The following is a 17,922-nucleotide window of genomic DNA, read 5'->3' as shown; positions in this document are numbered from 1 at the left end:
GCTCCTTCCCAGACCTCCGATTTAATGTCTTGGCGCGAATTATTTTCTCAAGAAACGTTTCCTGAAACAAGAAGAGTAGCAACCTGATTCCTCATGGCAAGTCTTTCGAAAATGAAATAATTATTCGTTGTGAAAGAAGGTATGATATATCAGAGCCGATTGTGTATTTTACCATTCCTAGCGGAATCGTTGCATACAAGATAACACAGATAGAACTTAAATCGCCTACTCTAATAAGAGCAACTTTGTGAAATTATTGTACCTAGGTCATTGCTGATGTACAAGGAAAAGAACTAGATAGCTGCTTAGTTATTTGACACCCAATCACCTAAATAACTGTTAGTAACCATTTCAAAAACCTTTTGGGGCCATTTTCTACATCTTGTTCAAAATTTTGTTAGGTTGTGCCGCTTTAAAAGTATGATTAATAAACGACTTCATACCTTTGCAATGGCTTTGCTTAATGTTTGACAGTGCCTTGCTAAATGCTCATGCTAAAAATGACTTTTAGATAATAAAAGTGTATTAGATAAATGGACAAGCTTGTATGCACACACTCAATTTAACATATAAGTTTAAGTATGCAGTTTATTTGTTCCATTCATTGGACTGACAACAAATATCAAGAGAGTGTTTGTACTGAAAACATGTTAAGTTGCTTTGAAATGTTTTACATAAAGACTAAGGCTGAGATTTCCCCCAACCTAATCTTTAAGCAAGTTGAAAATATCCAAACTTGAAAGTTTTATCACTGGCAAAAGTTGTTGAGAGAAATTTGTAGATTAACACAAGAGTCAGAGTTTATTATTCATTTTTTAATGAATGACTTCTAGGCCTGTTTTAAAAACATATGCAATCATAGAACAAAGTTGACAAAAACCAAAAATTTGGGAAGTGCAAGTTTATTGATGATATAAAAGTTAATTTGTGTATACAAACTAAATGTTACTTTTTTATTACCATAAATCATTTATCAGTTACAAAGTACCAAGTGTGACACAAATGCACATAAATCTATATATTTGTGGTACAGAATTTAAAAATGGCTTTTGAAAAAGGCAAACATTTTAGAACAATATTGTTTAGACAGAAGGAGTTTGCTCTCACCTTAGGACTCCATTGGTAACATCTTCTATAGGAAAGCAGCACTGATTGGGCAACCTCAACAGTCATGTGATCGCGGTTCTGACTGGTCTATTTTGCTCCACAACTGGGTATGTATATTTCCAAGGATAGATTTTTTGATCTACGTTCTGATGTTTTACACTCCGAAGAGTGTCAGATGGAAAGCTTAAGTATGTTCTAAAATGCTTGCTTTTTCAAAGCCATTTATAAATCTACATGTTTTTTCTTTGAAACAATGGTATACAAGAATTAATCTGATATACAAGATTTAATCTGAATAGAATATCAGAGCAGTACAGAAAACAGAGATGTTACAAAAAAAATTATCCCAACCAACAAAATTTTTTAATCTTTTCATGATGAATTCATCTTCTGGTCAAGGTCCAACAACTTATCAATGAAAAGGGTTTATTATAAAGAAGCTTTTGAGATGATGAATGAGATATTTCCTTTCTCTTGGCGTTACTTGATTGAAAGCACTTTAGTACTTTTAAAAAATATATAAAAAATAAGCTTTGAAAGTACAATTTTATCTCTAATTATAATCTAAAAAAATCATTTTACTTTAATTAGGTTTCGGAAACAAATCAAGTTTTAAGCTTTTACAATGATAACATCTTCTTAATTAACCCTGATCTTAAAAAAGATACATTTTTGTCAGTTGTGCACACAATGTCTTACTTTTTAATCCTATAACAAGAGTTATCACATGAACCTGAAACTGATGCATTTTATTTAAAGTCTTGAAGACAATTCAGCTTTTGTCAAAGACATCATTAGCTAAATCAGTTACAGATTAGCAACATATTGAATAAAACATTAGCTTTCGGCAATTGCATAATGAACAAAAACAAGAAAGCTCGGGTTGGGCTGAGCAAAGGCCTCTTTTAACTTATAACTTATCTTTTAACATAGAGAACTAGAACATTGAACATCTAATTATGCAAGTAAATACATAATCACACAATATAGTTTTATTCACACTAACAGGTATATCAAAAATCACTCCAACAGCTACTTTTTTCTCTTCCTCTTTAAAAATCTACTTTTTAAAGATTATATACATCTGTGACCTTTTTCCCAAGGATTGAAAATTCCCATTCTGAAAGCTGTGCTAAAAACCCAATATTTGGTCTAATGCAGGATCTTCTTGATTTCAAAAATGTGTAGGCATTTGCTAGAGATAAAGTTTGTGACTTCATCAAGTATGCAAGGACAATGGTTGAGCTGCGACTCACCCCTAGGTTGCAATGCACAAAAACAGCACTTTTCTTCTTTAATGCTTTTTCAATAAACTCACAAGCATTTTCAAAATACTTTGATAAGTCACTTCCTTTCTCATCCTCTATGGCAATTCTTAGATAACTGACTTCACCTTCAAACTTATTTTGATGCTCCTTTGTTATATTAACAATATGTTTTATTTTTAGATCATCAAGGATGCGTTTATTTTTTGCCTGCTCACCATTTCCTTGGTATAACTTGCTGTTGATTACAACTGATGGGTAAGTGATAATTCGTCTTCTTTCCCAAACGTTTCTTATTGGTTCCTCTCTGCACATGAAAGGAAATTGTTCTTCAAATGAAGCAAAGCCTTCTAAAAGAAGGAGGACTTCTCCTGCAAAGCTCTCGGATACTTCATTCCAAAAAGTCTGCAGGACCTTGCTCCTATCATACCTCAGGTTTGTTCCATAAATAATCACAAGGTTGAACATTGAGTAGCCAAGCCCTGCTTGGAATGCAGCATCTTTGACTTCATCTTGGTGTTTGGCTGTTATCACATGCATTTTAGAGTAAGCTTCAATGTCTCTGCAGTCGACAACAAGAACATTACCTTCCTCGTGTATGTATGGATTCAATGACCCATCATTTAGAATATTGTAAAAGTCGAATATTGTTAAGATGTTGTCTTCAGGGATGCCATGGGGGACTTCAAGTTGTCCTCTGCCAGAGTAAGTAGAGCAAATTGAGAGCTTTTTCTGTCTTCCCGAATTAGGCCTGACAGGACCATTCAGCGTGGTAAATGAGGCACGTTCCAAAGTATCTTCTGTCTTTCCACTTTTAATTGTGTTATTAAGGAAGTCTGTGTCACCGCCTGAGGTTCCATCTCCTGATATTTCCACACTGTTATTTTCCTTCGAATCGGGCCTAGCAGGCAAAATCTCTGGCACACTTTGCTTTTTACTCCCATCGGAGACCCTGCATGAAATGCAGTTCCCCATCAAGCCGAGAAGAAGCTCCTTAGACTAACATATGACCCTGTTTACTTGCAATCCAATCAGTTCATAAGAGTGGGTTTAATCCTCTTGTTGTCTAAACGTAAACAAACCAAAGGCCTTCAAAGGCCACATTCGTCGGCTCCCTTCACCCGTGGATTTTGTTGTTGCTGTTGTGTTATCGTTGCTAAGGCCTGTGCTTCAATTAAAATCCGAAATCTTCCTGGAAACTGTCGATTTATTTGAATTATGGAATATCATTAAAGTTGCATTCACGGTGGTTCGCAGCAAGGGTTCTTTAACAAACTAAATAGGGGTGGGACAGTTGCTCCTCAAGCCCCTATGACATTTCTTTATTTAGACAATGTCGTATTGTCTCTTTTTATAAAAACAAACACTCCCCAGTTGTAGTGTAGTCCCAATAAGAATGATTTGAATTGTCCGCTTACAGGCAGTACCGACTTTATTTGATACCAAATAAAATTTACAAGGATTCAAAAAAAATTTACTAGGTTGAACAGCGGCTCATTAATGATTAAACACTTAATTCTGTTAAACACTTCAACACGTTACTTTTGAGTTTCGAATCCCACCTGTTTATAACTTTCCCTTCAGTTTTTAGCTATTAGCAGACGTTCTATACCCCGATGGCTCTTGAAGGAAAAGTACAATTAAGTTCCAAAATTTGTTTTTCATTATACCACCCTATATTTGGTGCTATTTTGAAAAAAACGTTTGGAAAAGATAAGTTCCTTCTTGTAGCATGTACCCGAGATCGTTCTGATCGTTTCGGTAAGCTCCTGGGCAGGATTTGAAATGAGACTTGAAAAATTTGAAATGAATATTTGAAACATTTCTGACTCTCTAAAAAAATTGCTCCTCGAACTCTCCTTGTCGTCACTTTTTGATAAGTCCCCACGACTTAATACATTCCAAGAAACATAACAGTGTAGCTGAGAGAAGCTATTTAAAATGCATACCTTGAAGCTAGGGGACTGTCCACGGGAAAGGATAGGTGCAGTGTTTCCAGAACTATCGGTAATTCTAATTGATAAATGTTACTTTCCTCGACTGGCCCAAGGGAAGACATTTTGGCTTATGATTTTTTGCGCCCTGTCAGTTGGAGTCGGACTCGCATATGTGATATATTTTATAACTCAGACATATTCATCTGTTCATACTGTCAAACCAATGTTCCTCTCTCCTAGCATATCCTATTAAGCATCACGTTTAGAGAGTCAGTTTTCATTAATGGTACCGAAAGTCGTTTAACAATCAAAATGATGCTATATTTAGCCCCTGGCTCGAAAAGTGATTACTTTCGTACTTCAGAAGTGGCTTTATGGATATGCCCCTCGCAATGCCCTAGTGAGATTTTCGTTTTCTTGATTGGAAATATATTCAATACTAATTGGGTTTTGTTCAAAAATGTATGAGCTTAATTGTCGGCTTTTGTATGTGAGGCCTGACCAAACAACTGCGTTTGCGGGCTCTTGTGTCCAAGCATATGAAATTCCTGGAACTAGCTGTGTAGCTTTAATTAAATTTCTTTGGTTTTCTAACGTATGGTAGGCCTCTTCAACATTTTGCTTGCCCCAAACAATCTCTTCTATAGAACTACTTTCTCCTTGGGTTAGCTGAAAGCAGAAAAAATATCAGAGAGTCATCACGCCAACGGGCCTCTGTTTCATTAATTTTTTATAATCAATGTTTGTCCAGCCTTACAGTAATGAAAGGTTTTGAAAATTTTTCTCTAGAGACACATAAACAGGCACTTCTAAAACTAACCTCTCAGTGATAGGCCTTGAATGTCGCCCATTGAAGAAGTTGTTCGTAGTTCACCATTACATATCCTTGCGAATGGTAGAGGAGGTAACTTGAAATGTTGAATGTTATTATGATTTTCGAAGATTTTTGTAGCGGAAAATTTTTTATGCTGTCGTGATAGTCTTTTCTGTTTTGGAAAGACAGTTGAACGGTCGTTGATTTTTACTTTGTTAAAAAAAATACCAACGGATTGCTTTCTCATCATGAAGGATAAAACACAATAATTTAACAAAAGAACCAAAAGGATTCTTTGCTTGCAGTATTTTCCTAAAGGCAGTTTTTGTAAAGCCAGTGCATTGAAAGTCAAGTCATGTTCCAGAGCAAAAATGGAAAAATTATAAGTTGGCCTTGTACAAATTATCTTACAATATTATACGTTAAGCCTCTGTTAGGGCTCCCCAACATCTATCAGAAACATCTGATAACTAAGGGGTTTTCTCATGCATTAAAAGTTCCTTTTCTAAGTTCTTTGTAACTTTTTTTAGTTCAAAAATGGACTTGCCATCAAATGTGCTTCGATAGGTGTTTACTCTCATTCCTCCAGGCAGTGCTTTTATCCTGTATATCTTCGATAATGATTGACAGGTCCTACTCTTTGTAAACTCCATAGGCGATGCCAAGAGCATAGAAATCCTCTGTTTCATACATATAGTCTGCATAATTATCGATTTTTTCATCCCAGACACATCTACTTGAAATTTTCAATGTCACATTGTCTTTAGAAGATATGAAAACATGGACGATGATTCTGTATCGATCGTAATTCAGTCTTCTTGTTTTCAATTTAATTGCTTCGGCTAGATTCTTGCATAAAACACTTCTAGGTGCGTATAAATCCTTGTCTGATAAATCAGTTTCTAATGTCTCCTTTATTATTTTTTTAACTTGAGTGACACTAAACTCCTTACGGGGTCCAATCTGATAAGTTGCACGCTGAACATATTTATTCGATGCATGATTGTCGTACCCAGATACACGTCTGCCTGAGTGTTCACTTCCGTCACTCTGTGAAGGAGCAAATGTCACTCTATTGGGCAATGGTTGATCTGTATGGACAAGAGTGAATGTAGACCTCAAATTCCTTGGCTTCATGTCTTGCGTAAAAACTGACGTTTTGCGTGCCTTTGACTTAGCTACTTTCTTTTCTTTCGACACGTCTTCGCCATTTTCCACTTCTTTGACTCTATCTTCAGCCACAGATGTATTTCCATGATTACCTTCTTCGGAGATCTTTCCTAAACTAGGGCGCCCGGCCATGTTGCCACAAATTGCTTGAAAATGTGCAGCAACTGTTTATCCGTAGCCAAGGTGTGCTGCCCACTGGTAGCTTCAACTACCTGTGTTTGCTTTGGATAGAGCCTGAATTGTGCACGAAATTACATTTATGTACTTTGCAACAATCAACCGGGGGTAAGTGGCATGCATAAAAACTTTCTTTCATTCTCAAAATATTGTAGTAAAAAGACGTTACTTTCGATAGCCTTTTAGCATCCTCAAAATTGCTAGCATTTTCATTACAAAATGAAGTTCTACAAATGAATTTAACACCTCTTTTTGCTGCACCGTTAACTGTTATTAACCAAAACGTAATTCCGTGTGCATATTATAGTCTCAGCCTTTGTGCCAATGTTGCTAGTTGAAACCCCCGGTTCCAGTCTGTTTATAACACTATTGAGTTTTTAGTAACATGAGATGCAAAACTTACCGATGGAAAAGAAATAGTTTATCCTTGTTAGTAAAAGATGGCTTTAGTTGCCAATCGCGGGTTCGTGATTTCTCTATCCTAGTATAAATTTTAGCGTATCCATGGTATAAAAAGATTACTGTTTTGAAATCTTGGATAAAGTAGAGCCAATGTTCAACCTTTATGGTCTAGTCTTCACACCAAAAAGGAAAGGATATATCGCCAAAAATCATGTAATGTCGCCAAGAAGTAACAGTGAAAAACAGTGGTAATCAGAAACGTATTGTTCTGTGGCTTTGTTTGGTTTCAACGATTAATCGGTTCAATTCTTTAAATTCATTACTTTTCTGCCTGTTTATTACTTATTCAACAATTATCATTAGGTGTAACTTGTAAAAGATGTCATGCTGCTTATCGTATTCTTAGAATCTAAAGTTATTTTGTGAAAATGAACCAAAAAAAAATAATTCTACGCCAGAACGAGGCTGCTGGTAAGTTGAGAAGGCTAAGAACCTCAACAACATTATGCAAACTAGTTGATGTTGTGATACTAACGGAAAGTTTCGACGACTATGGAAGGACAGCAGATGCTAAAAAGGCGCAATTTCTTGCCTAGAAATTAAGATTTAGTAGCTGACGTTGGCTGCGACCTGCTGTTTATGAAAAAACTTGGGTTTGCATTCCAAATAGGCGCTGTGCATTGGGGAGACCGAGTAAGTGCATCATTGATATACTGCGTACCACTGCAATATTCAATAAAAGATACAGTTCTCAAAAGTAAGAACAGTACAAATGCTTATATCAATTATATTGGCCAAAATCTCAGTCTACTGACATGTAAGCCAAAATTGAGGACCTAATAAAGAACTGATTGACAGTTCCCGGAAATAATACAATTCTCCTTCCTGTTTCTGAAAATCATGCAGCCCAACGTGAATGAAAGTTGAAAATTCCACTGTGATGGATGGAAACAGCGACTGGTTTATTTGGTTTTGGATCCTGGTAGCACTTCTTATTCTATCATTTTCTATTTGTGCTGTCTCAACCATTTACAGCTGTTGCCCATGTCCAGGGTCGTCTCAAGGACCAGAGCAAAGAAATTTATGCGCTTGCTGTTTTTGCTGTAACAGAGATCAAGTCAATGGACCGTATCAGAGCTTGGATAGTAGGGCAGAACGGCCTAATGGCAGCTCTCAACACAACAATCAATATCCTAGGCCTAGTGCTCATTCTGCAGCTGAAAAAGCCAGGGTTAAAGCAATGATGCCCCACTGTGCAATAAAAAAGTATTCAGGGAAAAAAATAAATAGACTACTGGGTGTGTCATCTAAATGTAACAATGATGTTTGTCCAGTTTGCATTGAAGCATTTGTTGAAGGCGCGCAAGTTGTCATTTGTCCTTGTAAGCATGGATATCACCTTGGTTGCATTGAGGGATGGCTCAAGCAGAAAGGAATTTGCCCCTTGTGTAGAAAGCCAATTCCAAATGAATACAGTGAAGCATCTCCATTACTTTATGCCTTTGTGTAAATAAACAATTTTCTAAATTTATCAAGAAATTAGTTGACTACACCCCAGAAAAGACTTTGAAATAGAGTTAGGAGCTCATATTCCATAGCCCTTTTATTAAAATCTTCCAAAGGTGCTCATTTTATCAGCTGTTTTATTTGCTGATAAATTTTGTAATAAGATATTTTAGTAAGAGTTCTAAAGTTTTAGTATTTGAACATTTCAAAACTAGAGTCACCGCTTAATGCCATCCATCTGTGACATGAAAATAAATCAAATGCCTGAATTAGCAAAATGTGTTTTATAATGGAATTTTTAAATTATCATAACTGTCAATATTAACTGAGACAATGTGATATTCTCAATCATAAGAAAAGAAATATTTGATTTTTTAAAGCCATAATCAAAATGCCCTAACTGTAAGATCATTCTGTAAAAGCATACACATGCAATACCCCCTTCCCTAAAGTGAATCACCCTTCTTTTATTTTGCTCTATCGTGTTGGTGCCTCAAAATATGTAAAAGTAAAAAAGATGGGCCCAAGGAATTTGTTGACTATTCTGTCACATGTGCAATAGACTACCACCAAAATAGCAAGAAATAACAGTAGAATGTCAGATTGTTGTCATTGGGGAATATGGGTAATCATTCCCTTTTATTTTGCAAAAACGCCTGGTTTTTTAGTTTCTATGCTAAACTGTCTAATATTGCCATTTCCCAGATAATAAATTTTCCCTTATGTTACCAAACCCTACCCAGCACATTTTTATCCATTTTTAGGACAATTAGGTAGATCATAGTTTGATAAGAATAGGAAGAGCAGTAAAAACCTCTTCTAAGCCCTTTTGGCACTGTTACCGGGGGTAGGCGGGCAAGGCGGCTATCATTTATGTGTCCCATGTGTATCGTCAAGCCCAATAGATGACCTTATTCTAAGGGATTAGAATCATACCTTTGATCTTAGAAGTCTTTTGACAGTTCCTACAAAGTAGCAATTGTCTTTTGGAATATATGATATGCAAATTTATTGAAATAGATATGGACACTAAGTAGCATTGATTGAAAGAGAGAAGCACGAGACATTTTCTGACTAAGGAATATAAAACAAAATGTTTTGTGTGTGTAAAGCTGTATTTTTTCAATCCTGTTTGATTTCCTCTAAACCATAGATTTAAATGCTCCTACCCTGTTGCAAGATTTTAAATGTCTAAATACTTGCTCTTTGATATTTCAATATAATCTGACATCAAATTCGAGGGGATTTACGAGAGAATAATTTCATTAAACTGTTGACGTACATAATTGGACAGTATATAGATCAAATCATTTTATTTGGAATATATGAATACATTAAGATTTGAGTTCACACAAGGTGGTTTCTTGAAAAAAATCTGCATGGCAAGTTTCTACCATTTGGCACCATCTTCTTACTCAAAGTCAGTCACACTCAAAGCACTAGAATACCAAACACGAATTTGATCATGTTTTTTCTTTCTCCATTTTGTTGCCTATGCTGAAAGTTATAAATTTTCTGCTTCGTTGTCGATCTCTTTTACCAAGGCCCGTCGGCAGCTTTCCAGGTCCATTCTTCCGTCGCTGAAGTGTGTTCCCCTGTCTGACGTCCAAGCCTCCTGAGTTTAGCAGCAAGTTCTGTGGCGAAAAATTGGCATTGAGTCGTTGGGAATCGACGAAGCCGTAAAACTTCTTCACAAGGCGTCTATGGTTCATATGATTCACTAAGTGTTTAAAGGAAACTCGCAGCTTTGGGTACCTTTTGTTGAAACCACTTATTAATGGGGATACCTCGTTAAATCTCTTAACCATCATCTCAAAATCTGGAATCTCGCGTTCTTCGTACTCAGCTTCCTCTCTATCATCGTGTCCACCACGTAATACGACCTCCAAGGGCTTTGTGCTTCCTCCTTGCTTCTCTGATATCATACTAGCTTGTTTAGAGCGAAAAGTCCTTCTTTTTGAAGATGTGCCACCCTCCCTGTTGTTTTTATAGTGAACAGTAATATTTCTTTCTTCAAAACCTTGTCTTTCTCCAGAAACTTTGCCGTTGTGCTCTCCATTTTTACTCTCACGCTCATTACTTGTCGAGGTTTTTGTTCCTTCTAAGAAATATTTGTCATCAAGGAAATCAAATAATCTTGTAACTGATGCTTCGGATGGACTCTCCTCTGCACTGCACACGAAGTAATAATCCAATGATCCTACGCTGCTGTCAGAATCTTTCTCTTTGGCTTCATTAGTTGTTGAAATTTTCCCTTCATTTTCCCTGTCAAACGTCTTGAGTTTATCACGTGGTAACTTAAACAGGTCATTTTGCTTGAAATTGCTTTTTTGCAGACAATCTTTGCAAGTTTTTCCTGATTTACTTTTTCCTTGAACCTCAAAGTCAGGGTCAGCAGCATTTTTCTCCTTCGCATTGTCACTTTTTTCAGATGTGGGGCTATCAGCAGTTACCTGAATCAGAGGAACCTTGTAATTTTGTTGTGATTTTGGACTGGACAATATTTTTCTTACATCATCAAGTGCGTTTTCGTTCCTCGATATCAAAGATCTAGAGGGAGCCCTTAGGATTTGGCCCTTTACAACTGGCTTTGTTATGCGCATGCTCGGAAGAGTCAGGTCTTTAATTTCCGTAATATTCCAGCTTTGGTTGTCCATTCCTTGCCGTTGTAGGAAATCTTTGATGACTGCTATCGTGGTAAGAGGCGACATTCGGCCCGCGGTGGACCGCGCTATGCTATCTGCTGGTCTCCACTGCGACGCTCTCTCAATACTCGCAGCCACTTTTTTCTGTAAAAAACTCATATTGATGCCTTTCCAATAACTTAAATAGGTCGCCTAGATATTATCAATTAGGAAAATGGATAAACATTAGAAGTATTTATGCTTTAATATTCAGTTCTAGGAAAGCCAAAAATCAGATATTTTCTCTTAATTTTTGCTGTCAGTAGAATGCAAGGATCTCTGCCAATGCGAGTTTAGTGCCAAATTTCCTGAAATAAGAAACAAGTAATCATTTACATGACGGTCATGTGTTTGCTAATTTTCTCAGTAGAGTGAAAAGCTATACCCACTTAGTATTCTGAAAGATTTCACCTTAAAAAAGGACCCAAATGTTTTGGTTGAAATAGTGAAAAGCACCTCTCCACTGATATATCTACTTTCATTCCTGCACTGAATAGAACAATCACTTTTATCGTTGGTGTAAGTATTTTCGTTTACTCTACTTTCATTTCACTTCATTTGGTTGGGTGTTTGGGTTTTCCAGCCACACTCTAATTGCCTTCAAAGCCACGTTTATTTACAGGGTTTCCTTACCTGTGTGTTTATTTGCGCCAGAGAGCTAAAGCTTTTTTTAAAGCCTCAATCTGTTTTGATAATCTGCTTTTAAGCGTCTTTCTACGACTAGACCAAGCAGAATCCCATTTTATTTCCAACTAAATCTTGTAAAGAAACCACCACTGTGGTTTTCTTGATGTTACTTATCTACTTTAGTGTCGGATTGAATGGACTGAGCATTTCCTTTGAACTGAATTTTTTATCGATTATTTATTTATGCGAGCATTTATATTTGGTTTCACTACCTATTTAAGGTTAGATAAAAGCACTAGTTTCTCTTCTGCTTTTTCTCTCGAATATAACTTCTAGTTTGAGCTGCTTGAGATTTATGACACAGAAATAATAGAAATAAACCATCATTTATCGATTTAGTCAACTTATTGACCAAGTACAATAACATACACACTATGCCATATAGTCTAAAGAAATGTTATTTGTCGATAAAGTCCTATTTTAGCCCAATCATGTAGAAGCTTGAGTGACTTTTTCATCACATTAGAAAATGCAATTATTTCATTGTGTCTATACGATATGCATGTGCCACCTACTTATGATGACACCATACCGAATTTCCTTGTAACATGTTTTCAGTCACTTCACCTAATACAGTATGCAACAGTTACAATCAAAGAACAATCCCTTTGAAAGCCTTCCTTTGTGTACCGCAAACCCAGAATGTTTTTAATGACAGAAATCAGCTAGGTGCGAAAGGTCAGCTTTATACGATATATTCGACTATATTTTTCATGGACTGATTTTACTATGAAATTTAGAAAGAAGTTACTTGCTAATCTACAAGGGTCCCTCCGCTTAAAACTTACAGAAACTGTACATTAAGAGATTGATATAATAAAATGCGTGCTAGAATGTTAAGTGCGATATAGCAATTATCAATGCTACATCGTCTTATTGATTCAACCCTATAAGGCACCTAAACTCACCTTAGATCTGCTGTCAAACTTTTTCCAAGCTTTGCAGTTCCTGATAGCCTCTCCTTACAAAAGTATTTCTCTTACATGGTTATACTCATCTAAATGCAATTTTCTTCTACGGCGTCCTCTGTGGCTGCCTGTTATGAAATTTGGGCAGTAAAAAACCAGTATAAGATCAACTAATTCTCTTTCACCTGCACACAATAAGGAACGAATTTGAAAAGACCTTCTATGCATCACACAATAAAATTAGCAATTCTAACTCATTACGTCCCCCTTTTATGATAAATTATTGAAGTATTTTCTAATAATTGCCACAAACTTCGAAGATTTTCCTAACCACAGATTTCAGCTGTAAACGTTTTAAAGAAATCTTTGTTTATCTGATCAATCTTACGAGCAAAAAGAATTTTGGGTGCTTATTTTTAGAGCTTAATTTTCATGACACGTAAACTAAAATCAAGTTATTTTTGTTAATCTAGGAAGCAGTGATTACCTTAATTAGGTCTTCGTGACATCATGTATTTGGTGGCCAGCAAAGAGCTTGAGTTCAAAAGACTTTTTTAGCTCCTTGCGTGAATGAGCCTGGCTTTCTACATACACCGATACTTGCTTTCATTTCATTTAAGAAAGAATGACAATTTCAGCAATCTTTGACTGTTCATAGAATTTTTCTCAGAGGCAAACTGAAGGTCGTCACTAACTTTTCACGAAACAAAACAAAGGTATAAATTCGATACATAACTACAATCCGCCATATGATTAAAACCCTTGATAATGAGAAACAAATCGCCTGTGCACAACAGATGGGCGTGTAATTTTTGTTGTAATCATTATAATCAACGTCAGCATCATCATAATCAAGATCAATAATCATAATCGCTTTAGCATTTACATCTTTTTTCGGTCAATAATTGATAACCAACAATGAAGTCATCTCTCGATAAAAAAATTACTTACGATAATTTTATGAGTTGCAAAATTAAATCTCAATTTTTTCAAACATCAATCTTATTTTTCAAATATCAACGGTTTAAGCTTTTCACCACAAATATTGATTGGTTAGTCAATTTGCCTAAAGATATTGGTAATCAGCATTATCAAATAAGGCTTAGAGATCGCACTTTTATTGGTAAAATAGGAAAAGGAAATGAAAATCCTTTGTATTTGGTAACATTTCTGTTTTTTTATACAAACACAATGCAGTGGAAGCAATTCTAGCTAAAGTTCGTGCTTTGTGCCTAGACTAGACAATGATTATAATTTAAAAGCAAACTTAATGGTAAACATATATTTCAAAACTTTCTCTATCAGTAATTAGTGTCAAAATGGTTTAAATCTCTTTAAGAATAAAAACTAAAGGCCTTTTGCAAAGTTTAGCATCTTACTTTTGCAGTGTTAAGATTTCCATCAGTTAATGTTCACATGGTTTTTGTTCAAGAAACTGCCAGTCAGATTGGAAGTATCTACATACTTGTAGAATTTCTTGACCATCTTCTTATACTTCATTTGGTTTACTAAATATTTATATGAGCCGCTAATTGGTGAAAATTTGACATTGGTATATGCGTCCTCAAGAACCTTCCGATGGGCAGCATCAATTTTTCTTTTATCTTTTTCGCCTAGCCGATTCGTCATCCTATAGACATCTGTGAAAAACGACAACTTTTTATTCATTTCTTTGTATTTCTCTGTATTTTCAATATAAGGGTAGATCTTCTTGGCTTTAAGTAAAACCCCTTTACGACTTTTGTTGTCACACTTGAATGTGGTATCAGAGGTGTTAGGCTCAACCCCATTGCAGCTTTCCCCATCAGGTACCCCAAGTGACGAATCGCAGTTAACTGATGATGTTTTCTGAGTCACTCTTTGGCATGTTTCACCATCACTGAAACTCTCGACGACTGTCTCAAATGAAAACCCTTGCATCGATTCCGATCGAATCCCTTGTGATGTCAGTCTAGCTGATCGTGTTTTGGTGGCTCGCATGGGCATCAATGCTGGCGAGCGGCTTCTTGTTAAAGCTCTAACTGTGACATCATGAGTTGGAACAGTTAAAAACTCTCGCTGTACCAACGATTCTTTTCTGAGGTTTCTTATACAGACTGTTGCTGCACTTAAGGAGTCTTGGTTAGATGAAATGATGTTAGTCTCATTAACCGCACTGCAAGGGCTTAACGCCGTCCTTTGCTGGCTGCCATCATAGTTGTCCTCCCGTGTAAGCAAATCTCGAATGAAGGCCATTCCCGCAAGGACATTGCCTTCTTTTGGAACAATTCTTTTTGTTGCTGACGTAAAACAGTGCCTTGCTCTCTCTGCGTAGCTGTTTACCTTGTACGCTGGCAAATCCAGGTCTTTGACCCCGATGTTGCTCCAGCCATCGCTGTCCATTCCTTGTTTCCTCAAAAAGCTTTCTATGACATTAATTGTCGATGACGTAATCCATTTTGGAGATGAGGTTGATGGAATGCTTGCTTGGTGAGCCCATGTTGTATTGTGGCTATTGACCGAAACAGGCTTGGATCTGTAAGGTATTACGGCATTTTTTTGCATCACTCTGCCTGCTCTAGGCATTGCTATCATAAGAAGTATGTACCCTTTGATATATGATACCTATGTATAATACCTATACATGCTGGTTAGCTTGGGCTGGATGCACAGCCGCAGTTTATGCCGCTTTCACTATGTAATTGTTGGTTTTGATAAAAAGCTTCTTTTCTTTCCAGTAGCTGAAGAACTGGTGTTCATATGCCCTCTCTCGGTAACGTGGCTGCTGAATCTTTAGAAAAAACCCCTGCCTATAAAAGAAAGATCTTGGTATTAAAGAGTATTTAGATCATCATGCCTCTAGCAAGAGAAGGGCATCAAGATAAGGTGTAGTCGACCCCTTTTCAACTTGCACATCGAGTTTCTCTATACATGGGCTCCGACAGAGGTTGAAAAGTGGGGGGGGGGGCAAGGGAAAATTTAACACCCATAACAAAAGATTTTGAAAAAACTCTATTGTTTTGCAAAAAAGTGGGGAGGGGGCCAAGGCCCCCCCCGGCCCCCCTTCATCGGAGGCCCTGTTTTAGTTGAGGTGACTACCTCTTCCCTGTTGCACTCTCCCCCTCTGAGGAAATATAGGCTTTGGGTGCAATAGTCAAAGCAACTTGAATACTTTAAACATCATCCAACAATTGCTATAGAAAACGAGGCGAATCAGGCAGTTACATTTTCTTATTAGTGGTTTACTCCCTGCATGGTTTACTCTCATCATCGAAATATATAAAATCCTAAGTGAGAACTTCAAATTGTAAGTATGAATACAAAATTAATAAACAGTTGCGATTTGGAAATATCCAGATTTGCAAAGAGCAGCATGTTGTTCTGAGCAGAGAATTAGGACTTTCCTGTTCTTCTACGCGCCAAGGCTTCCACGAATATATCTACAGGGCATTGGAAACAGCAATAAACTGATCAACACTAATCTCCATGCAGAGAAGGTCGACATCATCATCATTTCAAGTTTGTTACCGGAAAGTTTTTCTGATATGTTTTATGTGTAGTTCTAGAAAACTATCAATTTTTTACTTTAATTGTTACTTTTTCAAGCATGCAAATTCTAATATCTTTCAAAAGATTTGCCTTTTTATAGTGATTGCCTTTGGCATCGAATATTTCATTTGAACTATATTTCCTAATAAGAGAAATAATAAAGAGACAGGGTGAATTTCCTCCTTTCCTTGAAATCTTCCTTTCTACAACAATCGAATTGATCTTTCCCGTATGTTATAACATTTCAAGTAGAAAGCCTCATGTCATAACAACTTTGGAATGGCGAGGTGTCTAGCAGAAGTATTGTTGATTAAAGACTTGGTTCTTTGGATAAAGAAAACAGTAAGGTTTTGTTGGAGGGTTTGTTAATAATTCCTTGAAATTTGCTTTTTTCCAAGCCTTTACTCATAAGCTTGCAGAATTTCTAGTAGTCTCTTCATCAAAATATATATTTCTTAAGCTTCGCGAAATGCGTCTGCATACTTCAAACTCCAATGTCGATCCTTGATAACACAAAATCGCAGTTTTCTTCTCATCAGAGAGTGTTGTCAGCGAGCCTATACTGAAGATTTCCCATGGTGCAGTCATTGGAGAAAACACAGATTTTTCAATAACTATACTGGTAATCCGCATTACATTAAATCATAGAGATATTTAATCCATTACTTGAATAAATTATGCATAAAATTACGCAAAAGTAGTTACCTGCCAATAACAGTGTTTTTAGGTAGCCCTTCTCTCTTCCTAATTGCTTATATAAATTATCTCTGATTCTATTTCCACTGGATGTGAAGCTCCTCAATCCAGTTCTAATGCCATTGCAGCTGCAACTGAAATCAGGATGCTGGCCCTGAATTGATATATTTCAAAATTAGCGCCCGTAATTTCTCGCTGTTTCTTCTAATCTAGTCATGAATAATTAAATGAAACGACGAGAACATCCCCAAGTAGATTTGAAGCCTTTTGACCGCACGGAGTCTTTTTGGCATCTTTTTGACCGCACGGATACACTACCGCTCAAATTTTGAATGCTTCTTAAAGACTGTCTTGCTTAAAAGCTGTTTTATGGGCAAAACAAAGAAATAGCATTTTACATAATATGCTTTTATCCTGTCATGGAAAAGCAGTTCGTCTACCCACCACAATTTCAATGTTTTCGTCGTTTTGCCGTCAGAATCCCCCCTTTCAGTTCAATGATTATATATCTCTGCGGTTAAAAACCATATACCCCAGCTTAACGTGAAGGGAGGGAATAAGATTTTATTCTAAATGTGGAAGCAGTTCATCACATACATAGGGGGAGCTTCCTCTATAGAGTTCACCCCTAATCTTAGATAAGCACACATCTAAACTAGTAGTTATGTACCGAGTTTTTAGTGAGACCAGTCACTGTTAATAAGCAAGATTTGTTAATTAGCTGTTTTGCTTTTTACTGCCAATGGGCCTTTTAGAAGCCGAAAGATTTGGCTTCAAGCAACCATTCACAATCAGCCGATGCATTCCTCTTTGCAATTAATGATTGAGGCAAGAGAGACTGTTTGTACCTCATTATGCGAATTAGGATCCAGGCCTTTCTGCATTTATTCGCTTCTGGAGACAATAGCTATGTTGGAAATTATGATCAGTTTTCAAGGAGAGCCTCGATATGAGGAAGGTTTGCATTCAAGTTGCTAAGCGACGAAATCCAGACAACGCACGATTGCGTGGAGTGTATTGATCGTGAAGAAATCTGGAATC

General features: G+C 36.6%; 4 protein-coding genes across 4 annotated transcripts; 1 reads left to right on the top strand and 3 right to left on the bottom strand.

The window, feature by feature from the left end:
• Positions 1 to 886: 886 nt before the first annotated feature.
• LOC135681491 (uncharacterized) lies at positions 887 to 3,487 on the bottom strand. The gene has a single exon (XM_065195999.2). It carries the CDS (start codon positions 3,345 to 3,347, stop codon positions 2,175 to 2,177), a length of 1,173 nt encoding a protein of 390 aa, XP_065052071.2. The 5' UTR covers positions 3,348 to 3,487; the 3' UTR covers positions 887 to 2,174.
• Positions 3,433 to 9,489, top strand: LOC148958171 (uncharacterized; the record flags this gene model as incomplete). The annotated part of the gene is made up of 2 exons (XM_089113554.1): positions 3,433 to 3,642; positions 7,789 to 9,489. Coding segments are annotated over 2 exons (804 nt in total), but the record flags the coding sequence as incomplete, so codon positions are not given.
• Positions 5,465 to 6,527, bottom strand: LOC135682843 (dynein light chain Tctex-type 5). The gene has a single exon (XM_065197918.2). It carries the CDS (start codon positions 6,423 to 6,425, stop codon positions 5,757 to 5,759), a length of 669 nt encoding a protein of 222 aa, XP_065053990.1. The 5' UTR covers positions 6,426 to 6,527; the 3' UTR covers positions 5,465 to 5,756.
• On the bottom strand, positions 9,373 to 13,382 carry LOC135681455 (uncharacterized). The gene is made up of 2 exons (XM_089113482.1): positions 12,658 to 13,382; positions 9,373 to 11,370 (listed from the first exon to the last, which is right to left on the bottom strand). Exon 2 carries the CDS (start codon positions 11,180 to 11,182, stop codon positions 9,842 to 9,844), a length of 1,341 nt encoding a protein of 446 aa, XP_088969608.1. The 5' UTR covers positions 11,183 to 11,370; positions 12,658 to 13,382; the 3' UTR covers positions 9,373 to 9,841.
• Positions 13,383 to 17,922: the final 4,540 nt, after the last annotated feature.

The sequence above is a fragment of the Rhopilema esculentum genome, chromosome 17, assembly GCF_057945365.1.
Source record: "Rhopilema esculentum isolate cy_ngs chromosome 17, ASM5794536v1, whole genome shotgun sequence".
Classification (NCBI taxonomy): Eukaryota; Metazoa; Cnidaria; class Scyphozoa; order Rhizostomeae; family Rhizostomatidae; genus Rhopilema; species Rhopilema esculentum.
Note: the sequence above shows the minus strand (reverse complement) of the source record. Positions and strands in the feature narration are given on the sequence as shown.

Bases quoted from the DNA above. Each gene is read 5' to 3' on its own strand.
- LOC135681491 (XM_065195999.2), bottom strand. From the start codon at position 3,347: ATGGGGAACTGCATTTCATGCAGGGTCTCCGATGGGAGTAAAAAGCAA.
- LOC135682843 (XM_065197918.2), bottom strand. From the start codon at position 6,425: ATGGCCGGGCGCCCTAGTTTAGGAAAGATCTCCGAAGAAGGTAATCAT.
- LOC135681455 (XM_089113482.1), bottom strand. From the start codon at position 11,182: ATGAGTTTTTTACAGAAAAAAGTGGCTGCGAGTATTGAGAGAGCGTCG.